The sequence below is a fragment of the Nerophis lumbriciformis genome, linkage group LG03 (assembly GCF_033978685.3).
Source record: "Nerophis lumbriciformis linkage group LG03, RoL_Nlum_v2.1, whole genome shotgun sequence".
Classification (NCBI taxonomy): Eukaryota; Metazoa; Chordata; class Actinopteri; order Syngnathiformes; family Syngnathidae; genus Nerophis; species Nerophis lumbriciformis.
The window spans coordinates 38,680,001-38,695,000 of NC_084550.2; the positions used below are offsets into that span (position 1 = coordinate 38,680,001).

The 15,000-nt window shown below is 40.5% G+C and overlaps 1 protein-coding gene across 3 annotated transcripts in view; it reads right to left on the reverse strand.

Annotated features, from left to right (window-relative positions):
- Nucleotides 1–2,591: 2,591 nt before the first annotated feature.
- Nucleotides 2,592–15,000, reverse strand: part of LOC133584197 (activin receptor type-2A-like) — a 43,860-nt gene continuing 31,451 nt past the window's right edge. For all 3 annotated transcript variants that reach the window (XM_061937705.2, XM_061937703.2, XM_061937704.2), the window contains 4 exons: nt 11,538–11,683; nt 11,311–11,464; nt 3,699–3,835; nt 2,592–3,620 (listed from right to left, as the gene is read on the reverse strand). In XM_061937705.2, the coding sequence (XP_061793689.1) occupies nt 3,504–3,620; nt 3,699–3,835; nt 11,311–11,464; nt 11,538–11,683 (554 nt within the window). In that variant the 3' untranslated portion in view covers nt 2,592–3,503. The remainder of the gene's footprint in view (nt 3,621–3,698; nt 3,836–11,310; nt 11,465–11,537; nt 11,684–15,000) is intronic.

The window sequence follows — 15,000 nt, forward strand, 5'->3', positions numbered from 1 at the left end:
TACAGGAGACAGTGCAGACAAAATGACAATAGACCTTTGGGAATAAATGAATACAACATCAATGAACAAATCTTACAATTTCAGGTGTAAATGTCAGCGCTTTTGATGGTGTGTTATGGCAAAATTAATATTCTACTAATCTTTTCTCGAACAACAATTGCTTCTTAAAGCCTTAACTGCCAGGGCCTATTTTTTTTACAAAAGATAAGAGACTTTAAAGTCCTCTGTTGTATTCCTCTGGGCCTGCGGAGATTGCACTGCTTGGTTCTCCTCACATTCTCCCCCCACATTCCCAGAATACAGGACAAGGACTGTTGTTTATATTGTGTTTGTCGTTTGGTCAAAAGTTACTCTCCAAATGAGTTTATTCTGTGATTGATGCTGTATTACTGCCTTTCCCAAAGTTTAAATATGTGTCATGCATCAGAAACCCTGAAGCACATCTTGTCAGGGTGCAGGACAAGTCTCACCCAAGAGCGCTATACGCGTCTTGTCAATATAAAGTATTGAAATAATTATAGTTGCATATTAATTACAAAATTTCCAGGGCAGAAGCGTGTTGGAAAGTATCCAGTAACAAACGTGTCAGCATTTTTCAACTTGCTGTGTTGTGACCTTGATTTAAAGGGGAACATTATCACCAGACCTATGTAAGCATCAATATATACCTTGATGTTGCAGAAAAAAGACCATATATTTTTTTAACCGATTTCCGAACTCTAAATGGGTGAATTTTGGCGAATTAAACGCCTTTCTAATATTCGCTCTCGGAGCGATGACGCCACAACGTGGCGTCACATCAGGAAGCAATCCGCCATTTTCTCAAACACAGAGTCAAATCAGCTCTGTTATTTTCCGTTTTTTCGACTGTTTTCCGTACCTTGGAGACATCATGCCTCGTCGGTGTGTTGTCGGATGGTGTAACAACACGAACAGGGACGGATTCAAGTTGCACCAGTGGACCAAAGATGCGAAAGTGGCAAGAAATTGGACGTTTGTTCCGCACACTTTAACGACGAAAGCTATGCTACGACAGAGATGGCAAGAATGTGTGGATATCCTGCGACACTCAAAGCAGATGCATTTCCAACGATAAAGTCAAAGAAATCTGCCGCCAGACCCCCATTGAATCTGCCGGAGTGTGTGAGCAATTCAGGGACAAAGGCCCTCGGTAGCACGGCAAGCAATGGCGGCAGTTTGTTCTCGCAGACGAGCGAGCTAAACCCCCTATCGACCCTAGCTTCCCTGGCCTGCTGACATCAACTCCAAAACTGGACAGATCAGCTTTCAGGAAAAGAGCGCGGATGAGGGTATGTCTACAGAATATATTAATTGATGAAAATTGGGCTGTCTGCACTCTCAAAGTGCATGTTGTTGCCAAATGTATTTCATATGCTGTAAACCTAGTTCATAGTTGTTAGTTTCCTTTAATGCCAAACAAACACATACCAATCGTTGGTTAGAAGGCGATCGCCGAATTCGTCCTCGCTTTCTCCCGTGTCTCTGGCTGTTGTGTCGTTTTCGCTTGCATACGGTTCAAACCGACATGGCTCAATAGATTCAGTTTCTTTTTCAATTTTGTTTTCGCTACCTGCCTCCACACTACAACCATCCGTTTCAATACATGCGTAATCTGTTGAATCGCTTAAGCTGCTGAAATCCGAGTCTGAATCCGAGCTAATGTCGCTATAGCATACCTGCCAACTTTTGAAATCAGAAAAACCTAGTAGCCAGGGTCCAGGGGCCGCAGGCCCCGGTAGGTCCAGGACAAAGTCCTGGTGGGGGGTTCAGGCTTCGCCCCCCGACGCAAAATGATTATTAGCATTCAGACAGGTTAAAATGTTGCTAAAACCATCACTTTTCTATCAGTCACAGTGACTTTTCAAAACAAAAATATTACAGCAAAAATCATATGGGTTGATTGACATGTTTATTCTGTAAGCTAACTTCAATAGTTTGAAATTATTTTGACAGTTAATGCCAGTTATCCTGTCAACCTTTCACAAGACTTCAATTTGTTAATTGAAAGTATAAACAGTATAAACACTTTTTACAGTAAACAAATGGTAAAACAGTACTAAACAATTCCATTAAAAAAAAAAATTGGTGTCATTATTAACTTTCTGTCCAAGCTTGTATAATCTACTGCCTTGTTCAATTGTAAAAAATATTCTGTGCCTAAAATTCACATTTCTATCACAATTATCATACTGTAAACATGGTAAGCTAACTTCATTAAAATTAATAGTCCTGTCAATAGCATGGAATTACAATTCAAATGTAGTTTTTTTGTAAGCCTTTCAAAAGAATTCAAAATATGAAAAATTAATGAAAATTAATTTAAGCCATCAGACACTTGAAAAGTGGCACATCACATCTCTAATGTAATCATTTTAACTTTTCAACAGAAATAGCACTGCAAAAATATTAAGGACATACTTCTGTATTTTGGTAGTTATGCTGTCAACATTTAACAAGATTTCTTCAACTTGGACTTGAAAGCATAAATAGTATAAACACTTTTAACAGTATAACAGTACTAAACAATTCCAATAGATAACATTGGTGTCATTACCTTTTTGTTTGCTCAATTATTGCCTCCGTAAATAAAACTTCGGCATTTATCACATCCAAAGAATCTGTTTGGGCGACGAAAAACGTTGAAAGTTTTCCACTTGTATCGCTAGCAACGGCATTAGACTTGTGTTTTTTTGTCCCAACGTGGTCTTTTACATCGCTAATTCCTCCATGTCCGATCGAAAAATCTTGTCTGCACAAGGTGCAATTCGCGTAGTTTTCACCCTTTTTGGAACGGATAATTATTCCCGGATAGGCTTTTGAATATTCTTCACGGAATGACTGCAGTTTTCTTTTCGGTTTAAGACTCGTATGCGATTTTTCTCCGGCTGATTCCATGATCGTTCGCTCGTTTGGAAACAATGGCCTCATGCTTGGCAGCGGTGCTATAAATAGCCTCGCGCATGGCATTCGGAATGGCTCGATAGGAAGTTACGGGAAGCAGTGTCGATTGTCGTTGTTACGCGATTTCGTGAATAAAACTTTAAAAAAAAATGTTTTTTTAATTAATGAAAAACCGTATTTTTTATCACTGCAACCGTTGATGAAAGGTTGATGAAAACCGTACTAATTACGGGAAAACCGGAGTAGTTGGCAGGTATGCTATAGCTTGCTGTTCTATCCGCCATGTTTGTTTGTGTTGGCTTCACTATGTGACGTCACAGGAAAATGGACGGGTGTATATAACGATGGTTAAAATCAGGCACTTTGAAGCTTTTTTTTTAGGGATATTGCGTGATGGGTACAATTTTGAAAAAAACTTCGAAAAATAAAATAAGCCACTGGGAACTGATTTTTAATGGTTTTAACCATTCTGAAATTGTGATAATGTTCCCCTTTAATGAATAATTGTTACCACGAGGTTTCGCCCAAAAACAAATTCAACACCGATGTAGAGGATAAGAAGACAAAGTGAATATCAATTGTTATCCAGATAAATGAGAGTCAAGAGATACTAATCTGTCCGCAACACACTGTGCGGTCAGCCGGGCGTCTGGGTCACAGTCCCAGCATTCCCTGAGTAGATCCTGCAGCACCGACCCCTGACATGATCAGAGCACAGTAGTCACGTTTTTCACTGCACTAAACTAGTCAACACTGTACGCCCACTATGCTATCACCTGTCTCAGCATTTGCCAATGCTCCGGTACTGAGGGTCTTCTTTCCATGTGAGACACGTGAACGGTGAGGCTCTCCCAGGTCAACCCGGCTCCTAGCTCTTGTTCGTAAGGCAGGAGGTGTTGCGGAGGTGCGCCGTCTGCAGAGGGAGACATTGAGCACAACAACATCAACATGATAGTAAGCAGTATTGGGACTAACGCGTTACAAAGTAACGCGTTACTGTAACGCCGTTAGTTTCGGCGGTAACTAGTAATCTAACGCGTTATTTTTTATATTCAGTAACTCAGTTACCGTTACTACATGATGCGTTACTGCGTTATTTTACGTTACTTTTTATGTAGTATAAAGTGTGTTTTATCGGAGCGCTGCTGTGTCATCGTTCTGATTCTTCTTGTGTCACAAGCCGGAGAAGAGAGACATGCGCTCTGGGTGTGAGTGTGAGTGTGGGGAGGGAGGAGAGGGGGGGCGTGTCTGATCATGGCGGAGCCAGAAGTCGAGTTTGCTAACATGGAGATATTTTCACTACTTTTCTTTTGTCGAGCACAAAGAAAAGAACATTTTAGTTAAATGTAAATTGTGCTTTGGATCAAAGATCCCATCTACTGCCCAAAACAGCAATTCAAATCTGCTGAAACAAGCTACATAAGCAACATGCTTCGACGAAGCTAGTAAAGAGAGATAGAGACTCCAATGACACTTCACCTCCACCATCACCACTTAAGGATTAACTCTGCCTCTGCTCATCATTCAGCACTGAAGGAACACACACTCTGTCAATCAATGTTCCCTCTAATTGTTCATGTGTGTGAGCAAACGCAAAAACTCCCTGAGCATTCAGTGGAGCCCATGTGAGCAACATCAGACATGCACACTGTGGCTACACCAGCAGTACACCTGTCCCAAACCTGACTAAATAACAAGTTCAATCTCCATCCATCCATCCATTTTCTACCGCTTGTCCCTTTCGGGGTCGCTGGAGCCTATCTCAGCTGCATTCGGGCGGAAGGCTGGGTACACCCTGGACAAGTCCCCACCTCATCACAGGGCCAACACAGATAGACAGACAACATTCTCTTATTATTATAATCAAATGACAGCAGTCATTTCCATTTCTAATATAAGTGTTTAGGCTTTGGAAATAGTTTGTACCCCTTTCAGACATTGCATTTAGTTCCCATTAAACATTCACATGTTGCACAATGAGATGTAAGCAGGGGATCATGTGTACATTCCTGCAACTTCCTGTTTGTAAAAAATATATTTTTATTAGTATGTATTTAATATACTAACAGCATTTCATGATTAATATTTATAAATTAAGATTCCTAATAAATGACACTAGAATAAGCACACATTTGATTGGTAAATCATAGAGTAACGACCTGGAATGACACTTTATGTGTGGTGTTGGAGTTGTCCAACTTTTTGTGTGGCTGTAAACGCATCACTGGCTAAGTGCCATATGTGCATGTGTTGGCGCAAGTGAGAAAGAGCGAGCGGCTGCTGTTGATATAACAGTGATGTGTTTACGGCCGACAATAAAGAGTTTTGCTCAGTAAAGTGATGGATGGAATTCATGTCCTCAAAGCGTCTCGACAGACGTATTATTATATTTGAACAATGATGACGAAAACGGTTTTCTCTGTCGTGTCCGTGTCGTGTCGAAAATTGTTATGCGCTTATTTTTTTTATTTGATTTTGTGCGTGGCATAGATTTGCCGTGCGCAGAGGACGCTTGAGCAGTGCGCAATTGCACAGACGCGCACCTTAGAGGGAACGTTGCTGTCAATTCTCTTATATACTCTTTCATTCTAGACTTCTAGAGTGTTTGATTATCACATCACTCTAAATGTATAGACTATAAAGTTCACAAACATAAAGAGGGATCCTAGTGGGCCAGGCCAATATTTCCTTATCTCTAAACTAAAACTGGGGAAATGTGTAGAGTGTTCTGGGCTTCAGACATGATTTTGTGTCAGAATTTCTTGAGGAAAAAATGCCTGGTTAGGCTTTGTGTATGTAGTGTGTGCCTTTCTTGCTTTACAGCTATGTTGTTATTATGCTGTTTGTTACTTATGTATGTTATGTTGCAGCTATTTAAAATAGTTTTGTCAATTTGTTCTGGCCAGAAACAAATTGGTCTTTGTAACATATCTTTGTCTTTGTGTGTTGTATGTAAACCACATTGCTTAGCAGAGTTCAGTGATGCAAATGCATGTCAAGTTGATCAACAGATTGTATTATTCTCCAGTGCAATAACAGTACTGAAATGAAGACTAAAATGGCATTAATGGGAGCTTTAAAAAAAAAAAGAAGAAAAAAAGAAGTAACTAAATAGTTACTTTTCACAGTAACGCATTACTTTTTGGTGTAAGTAACTGAGTTACGTTTGAAATGAAGTAACTAGTAACTTTAACTAGTTACTGGTTTTCAGTAACTAACCCAACACTGATAGTAAGTGTGAGTAAACAGCACACTTGCAATTGTGCAGACTTTTGCCTGGGAGAGGGTGGCTGGTGCTCCACTAGATGGTGCTGTTTGTTTCCTAATACAGAATGACCCAGTTATTTCAATATGGACTCAACAAAAACAATGCTCACGGCTCCCTTCTTTCAAAACCTTTTCTCCACTTATCTCAAATACTGTACACAAATATATTGCCAAAATAATCCATCCACCTCATACTGCAGGTGTGGTGTATCAATATGCTGGTCAAACATGATTATTGCACAGTTATACTGTACAATGAAAGCCCACCACAAAATGTGCAGTTTTACTGTATCAGAATCGTTTTATTGCCATTGTTTGAGAACGGGTTTGTATTATCTATTATTTTTCATAGTTTATTTTATATTTACAGCATAAAAACTACACCGCATCTTACTGATAACAAGTTGGCCTCCTAAAGTACGGAGTTAGTTTATTTTTTTGTGCAAAACATACCTAAAGTATTATATTACATGACATTATATTAAAATTAAAATAGTCTAAACTTCTTAGATTTTTTATTTTCCAAGCTTTTGACCCTCTGGCCCCCATCGTGCTTCAAATATTGCAGCTTCGCCACATTGCGGATTTCAAACTTTTTTCTTTTTTTTTTAAAGCTAATGCTACAGTTGTTTTCATCATAAAGAAAGCATTGTTAATACAAATGAGTAAATAAACTACAGTAGTGCAGTGGAACCTCAATTTAGGAACTCAATTGGTTCTTGAACCAATTGAGTTAGTTTGGGATGGTTTAGCTCTTGAGGGTTCCATGTTCGATCCCCGCTTCCGCCATCCTAGTCCCTGCCGTAGTGTCCCTGGGCAAGACACTTCACCCTAACTGCTCCCAGTGCCACCCACACTGGTTTAAATGTAACTTAGATATTGGGTTTCACTATGTAAAAGCGCTCTGAGTCACTAGAGAAAAGTGCTATATAAATAAAATTCACTTCACTTGACTTGACTTGAACCAAAGTTCGTAAATCGAAAAATTCATATATTGAAGCAAATTTCTCCATAAGAATCAATGTAAATATGAATAATGGGTTCCAGGCTTGGTGGAGGTTTGTACACTTCTAACACAATATAAAGTGCTATACAGTAAAAGTATAAACGTAAAGATGTAATGGATTACCTTAATAACAAAGCCAAAACAATAACAAGCTGAACTGTCCTTCCATCCCACGCACACACAGAAGTCACTTTAGTGCCCTCACAAACGATCAGAAAACAAAAAAAATCCTTAATTTTAATAACCATATGGCTTCAAAAAGTAAAATCCACTTTAAATGTCATCGGCAAAGGAGCTGCTGACGAGAGAAGGGAGAGAAAGGAGCAGACAGAAGGGGAGAAAGGGGGGGCTTGTTGGTGTGTGTTTGTGTGTGTTCTTCGAAAAGGCTCCGCTGAACGAAAGATAGGGCCTTTTCCTCCGCTTTGAGTCAAGTCCGCTTTGGCATATTTTTCCAAAAAAGTCCATTCTCATTACAATTAAAACTTGCTGTGGTACAAAGCTGGCTTCCTCAATCTCTTCAATACCATAAGCAGAAAATAGCTTCCAGCGGGACACAAAATGGATAAATGAAGTGCTCATAAACAAAGACAAGGTTCGCATACAGAGGCATACTTGGTTCGATCTAATAGTTGGTAAACTGAAAAGTTTGCAAACAGCTGCATTCGTAGATCGAGGTTAGTGTGTTGGCCACGAAAGAAGACCAAACCGAACAAATCACACTGTTCAGTATTGTGGCCATTGAGTGTTTCAGCCTCCAGCATCATTGCTATATTTGATTCCGTTTATCTCGAAAATCCTCGAAAAAATTGTCGCACAGCAGCTAAATGATCACTTAGCGTCTAACAATCTCTGTGAACCTTTTCAATCCGGTTTCAGGGCAAATCACTCTCCGGAGACAGCCCTCGCAAAAATGACTAATGATCTACTACTAACGATGGATTCTGATGCATCATCTATGTTGCTGCTTCTTGATCTTAGCGCTGCTTTCGATACCGTCGATCATAATATTTTATTAGAGCGTATCAAAACACGTATTGGTATGTCAGACTTAGCCTTGTCGTGGTTTAACTCTTATCTTACTGACAGGATGCAGTGCGTCTCCCATAACAATGTGACCTCGGACTATGTTAAGGTAACGTGCGAAGTTCCTCAGGGTTCGGTTCTTGGCCCTGCACTCTTTAGTATTTACATGCTGCCGCTAGGCGACATCATACGCAAATACGGTGTTAGCTTTCACTGTTATGCTGATGACACCCAACTCTACATGCCCCTAAAGCTGACCAACACGCCGGATTGTAGTCAGCTGGAGGCGTATCTTAATAAAAATCAAACAATGGATGTCCGCTAACTTTTTGCAACTAAATGCCAGGAAAACGGAAATGCTGATTATCGGTCCTGCTAAACACCGACATTTATTTAATAATACCTCCTTAACATTTGACAACCAAACAATTACACAAAGCGACTCGGTAAAGAATCTGGGTATTATCTTCGACCCAACTCTCTCGTTTGAGTCACACATTCAGAGTGTTACGGCCTCTCCGTAATATCGCTAAAATTCGTTCCATTTTGTCCACTAGCGACGCTTAGATCATTATTCATGCGTTCGTTACGTCTCGTCTCGATTACTGTAACGTATTATTTTCGGGTCTCCCTATGTCTAGCATTAAAAGATTACAATTGGTACAAAATGCGGCTGCTAGACTCTTGACAAGAACAAGAAAGTTTGATCATATTACGCCTATACTGGCTCACCTGCACTGGCTTCCTGTGCACTTAAGATGCGACTTTAAGGTTTTACTACTTACGTATAAAATACTACACGGTCTAGCTCCATCCTATTTTGCCGATTGTATTGTACCATATGTCCCGGTAAGAAACCTGCGTTCAAAGAACTCCGGCTTATTAGTGATTCCCAGAGCCCATAAAAAGTCTGCGGGCTATAGAGCGTTTTCCATTCGGGCTCCAGTACTCTGGAATGCCCTCCCGGTAACAGTTAGAGATGCTACCTCAGTAGAAGCCTTTAAGTCCCATCTTAAAACTCATTTGTATACTCTAGCCTTTAAATAGACCCCCCTTTTTAGACCAGTTGATTTGCTGTTTCTTTTCTTTTCTCCTCTGCCTCTTCGCCGGGTTATTCCGGTTCCGGTGACCATGGATGAAGTGCTGGCTGTCCAGAGTTGGGACCCAGGGTGGACCGCTCGCCTGTGCATCAGTTGGGGACCTCTCTGTGCTGCTGACCCGTCTCCGCTCGGGATGGTCTCCTGCTGGTCTCCTGCTGGCCCCACTATGGACTGGACTCTCACTACTATGTTAGATCCACTAAAGACTGTTCTTTCATAATATTATGTCACTCGACATCCATTGCTTTCGGTCTCCCCTATAGAGGGGGGGTAACCCACATATGCGGTTTCTCATAGTCATTCACATCGACGTCCCTTATGTGGGCTCTGTACCGAGGATGTCGTTGTGGCTTGTACAGCCCTTTGAGACTTTTGTGATTTAGGGCTATATAAATAAACATTGATTGATTGATTGATAAAAGAGCGTAAAGGTGATGAAAGGGTCTTATTTCATCTCTAGGTCATACTTGCCAACCCTCCCGGATTTTCCGGGAGACTCCCAAAATTCATCGCCTCTCCCGAAAACCTCCCGGGACAAATTTTCTCCCGAAAATCTCCCGAAATTCAGGCGGAGCTGGAGGCCACGCCCCCTCCAGCTCCATGCGGACCTGAGTGACGTGTTGACAGTCTGTTCTCACGTCCGCTTTACCACCATATAAACAGCTAATGATCGAGGGCGAGTTCTTGGTTTCTTATGTGTGTTTATTGCTAGGCAGTCATTAACGTCCTCCCAGCGCGGTAACAACACACAACAACAGCAGTCAAGTTTTCGTCCCCCGTAAAGCAGTTCGTCTGCCGTAAACAGCAATGTTGTGACACTTTTAAACAGGACAATACTGCCATCTACTGTACATGCATATGTGACCCACCCATAATGTGTCACATTTTTGTGTTGATTTATTTATTTAATTTTTTGTGGTTTTTGGAGCTGTCATTCCACATTTATCAGTATTCACATTGGTCAGTAGGGGGCAGTAGGGCGTTTCTTCCCAATTGAATGCTATCACCTGCAGACCGGAAGTGTCTTGTCATTCTGATGAGAGCGACCAGTCTGTGAACAATTGAAACGTCCTGTGTGCTTTTTCCTCCTGTATAACAGGTTAGTTTTGGTGAATCAACTCACTGAATAATATCCATGTGATCTTTATAAGTTTAAGTACACATTCTGATGGTGGAGCCTAACTCTAAAGTGTTTGTGAGTTGTAGTTTGTATTTGTGAATGAATCCAGTGCACAGCTGCAGTAATCAATACAAAATGGCGACGTGAGTACAGAATGTTTATATAGGAACTTCTGATCCTAATTCAGACTCCCAAATTAGAGCTCCCGTTTTCTTATTGATTTTATAATGTACATTTGTATAATGTGTGTGTTCTGAAATAGTGACAGAGAATAGAACAAGGATGGACAATTCAACCCTTAACTCAACAATGAGTAGATGAGTGTTATGTGTGTGTATATGTGTAAATAAATGAACACTGAAATTCAAGTATTTATTTTATTTATTTATATATATATATATATGTATATATATATATATATATATATATATGTAATAAAAAAAATATATATATATAGCTAGAATTCACTGAAAGTCAAGTATTTCTTATATATATCTCTCTTAACCACGCCCCCAACCACGCCCCCAACCACGCCCCCCGCCCCACCCAGACCACGCCCCCACCCCCAACCCCCACCTCCCGAAATCGGAGGTCTCAAGGTTGGCAAGTATGCTCTAGGTGGTTCTCATAACATTGAACAATATTGTAAACTGTTTTTTTATGCTCTAGCTATGAACATATTTAATTTATAATTAATGATTCCTCATTTGCATAAATTCATTTATTGTTGTCCGGAACCAAATAACAGCAATGGACGAGGGACATCTGTACTTTGTGGTAATCTACAATTCCAACTGATCTTATTCTAGATGTCATTAGCTGTATGCAACTGTACCGTATATGTTGTGTATTTATTACTGAATTGATTTCACCTTCAAATAAATCCGAGCAGCGCATCCAGATCTCCCACAGCAGCAAACCCGCAGCATAGACATCAGCTTGCAAGCACCAGTTGCTGAGAAGATTAACAGAACCTTCCAGAATCTCAGGGGATTTGTAGTGCAGTGTTCCCACCTGAGTGTGATACTGTCAATTGACAATTATAAACAGGCATATTTCTTGACTTGCCTGTGTAGTGGATGAACTGTGTATGTCTCACCTTTGGGCTTGTTGTCTGGCAGCGTGTCGAACTTGAGCGCAGGATGTTGGCGCTGCCGAAATTACACAGGGCGCAAGTAGTATCTGCTCGTACCAGCACATTCAAACTACTCAGGTCTCTGTGGGCCACGGGAGGTTTGTGCCCTTCTGAAAGTAGACATTCACCAACATCAAGCGGATATAACTGAATATTAAGCTTCGAGCAGCGTCGAGAGGACCCTCGCCTCCCCTTGCAACTCCGGATTAAGTCAGCGGGCACGCCTGACATGCAGTCACGTCCTTCGCAATTGTTGACCCAACATTAAAATTGCAGAACGATCGGAGCATGTAGAAAGACGTTATGGCCGTTATAATTTTTTTTATCTCAACCTTTCAGTCTTTTGATCAAACTTGATACTCTTAACATTTAACAATGTAGACCAAATTAAATACAACTAAGCTAAGAATCAACAGAATAAAATTAATTTACAGTTTTAATCATAATTTGCATTTTTTAACTAACATCTTCTTTTCTTTTGGTTTAAGAATTGTAATGCTGTGATAGTTCTACTATTGCTAATAATACAGGAACCACCTGTTTTCATATTACACCTATACTGGCTCACCTGTAAGGTTTTACTACTTATCTATAAAAGACTACACGGTCTAGCTCCATCCTATCTTGCCGATTGTATTGTACCATATGTCCCAGCAAGAAATCTGCCTTCAAAGAACTCCGGCTTATTAGTGATTCCCAGAGCCCAAAAAAAGTCTGCGGGCTATAGAGCGTTTTCTATTCGGGCTCCAGTACTCTGGATTGCCCTCCCGGTAACAGTTAGAGATGCTACCTCAGTAGAAGCATTTAAGTCCCATCTTAAAACTCATTTATATACTTTAGCCTTTAAAAAAAAAAACTTTTTAGACCAGTTGATCTGCCGTTTCTGTTTTTTTCTGCCCCCTCTCCCTTGTGGAAGGGGGGGGCAAAGGTCCGGAGGCCATGGATGAAGTGTTGGCTGTCCAGAGTCGGGACCCGGGGTGGACCGCTCGCCTGTGCATCGGTTGGTAACATCTCTGCGCTGCTGACCTCCGCTCGGAATGGTCTCCTGCTGGCCCCACTATGGACTGGACTCTCACTATTATATTAGATCCACTATGGACTGGACTTTCACAATATTATGCTAGATCCACTCGACGTCCATTGCACCGGTCGCCCCTAGAGGGGGAGAGGCGGGGGGTCACCCACATCTGCGGTCCTCTCCAAGGTTTCTCATTGTCATCCCACTGGGTTGTGAGTTTTTCCCTTGCCCTGATGTGGGATCTGAATTGAGGATGTCGTTGTGGCTTGGGCAGCCCTTTGAGACATTTTTGATTTAGGGCTATATAAATAAACACTGATTGATTGATTGATTGTTTTGTATGTGTCTATTTAAAAAATAAATTGTTCTGACAATAGATTAATTTCTTTTAACTTTGCAAAGTGTACATCTGCATCGAATCGAAATGTTTGAAAAAGTATTGTTAGTGAATCATATCGTAACCCAGTATCGCCATTTAAGGCAGAGATGCACACCCCTAGCATATATATATATATATATATATATATATATATACACACACACACATATATACGCACACACACACACACACATTCATATTATCATTAATATTTGTTTTGGGGGGGCGCTCTCAGAGCCTGCTTGCCCCACAAGAGTCGGCATCTCGGGCTGCTGCTCCCGCACAAACGAAGAGACAAAAATATTGTACATACAACACACATACATAAATTATTCATACATATATACTAGAGATGCGCGGTTTGCGGACACAAGCGCGGAGTCCGCGGATAAACCGCGGGTCGGGCGGGTAAAAATAGATTTTAAATAGATGCGGGCGGTTGGCGGTTGAACCAATTCGGAAATATATATACATAGTTAAATGTTGTTACCCACATACGAAAAACGAGCAGCACTCTTTGAAACAGTCAATTGTTCATCAGGCACTGCAACACAACACAACACAACAGAAGAAGAAGAAGAAAAAAAAGAAAAAGATGGCACCGCGTCCCAGCAACAAGTGGCGCAAGTGAGCGCTCCTTCAGCGCAGCAGGGCGCATTTTAGAGGCCAGGCGCTCTCGCATGAATCCTGGCACTGTAGATGCCATTTTATTCCTGCATAGTGCTAAAAAAAAAAAAGTAAGTAGAAATACGGTTGGATATGTTAAACGAATTAGTCTACGTTACCTATAGGCTATACCAAATAAGCCCATGTCTAACCTATATTGAGTTCGGTCAACTAAATAATTTTGATGGTTACGTGTTGTTTGGGCGCACTACAATGCAAAGGAATTAAGGCAATTGCGTTGTTTATTGTGTTTTTTTTTCTATTTGAGATATACTACTATGTGTGAATAATTATTTGGCCTCGCTTTCAAGTGAAGCGCATCTCCGATTGGCGACAATGTAAGGCTATTTAGCCTGCTTTGTTTGTCGCGATTATAATTCAAGTTTGATGATAAAGTGCAGTCTGATGGGTTTGATTTCCCCCCTTCAGCTATTTGCCTTGGCCAATAAGTTGCAGGTAATTTATTATTATTCTTTATTGAATTTATTTTTGTTTAAATAGAGATGACATACATATGTTATTGTATAATTTAAGTTTGTGCGCGTGATTGACAGCTTAAGGCTTATGAGGCACATTTTTTATTTATTTTTTTATTTCAACTTAAAAACGTATGAGCCTATGCCTACAACATAGGCTATGTGTTTATCTTTATTTTCCTGCCTGTCGTTGACAATGGAGATTGTCTGATATTTTGTCATGGCTGCAGATCAATTAATAAAGGTTCATCTTTGTCGCGAAATTGTTCACTGCTTCACCGTGCACCCCACCCTCGTCCCTATTTGAGCATTATAACATTAACAAGTTAATATTCATTGAAATAAATTCAGAACATTTTTTTTACCTAACAAAAATATAGGCCTAGTCTTTCTAAAACATTTTTTTAACTTCTTAAAAGCCTCGTTCTGCTTGCTGCAACTGCGCACACAAAGTGTGAGGAACGCACTCCTGATCTGAGGGCATTGGCAACAATAGTCAACACTTTCTTAATGGAAATGACAATATTTTAATAATGATAAATAATATTATCACGCATTAATATCTCTTAGCCACTAATGCGTGGCCAAGATATATTAATGCGTGGCACGCATTGAATGTCTCTGCTACATTGGATCAGTCTCCTTTCTTTAACCGGCAAAAGCTTTCTAACCTCACTAATGCCTTGCATCGTCTATATTAGATAAATAACAACGGGCGGGTGGCGGGCGGGTGTGGTTTTGATAAAATGTTGGTTCGGGCGGATGGATGACGACTTTTGTGATGCGGTTGCGGATGAAATAATTGCCTATCCGCGCATCTCTAATATATACATACAATCATACATACACATTTATACATACGCGCTTACATAGGTACAGTACATACGC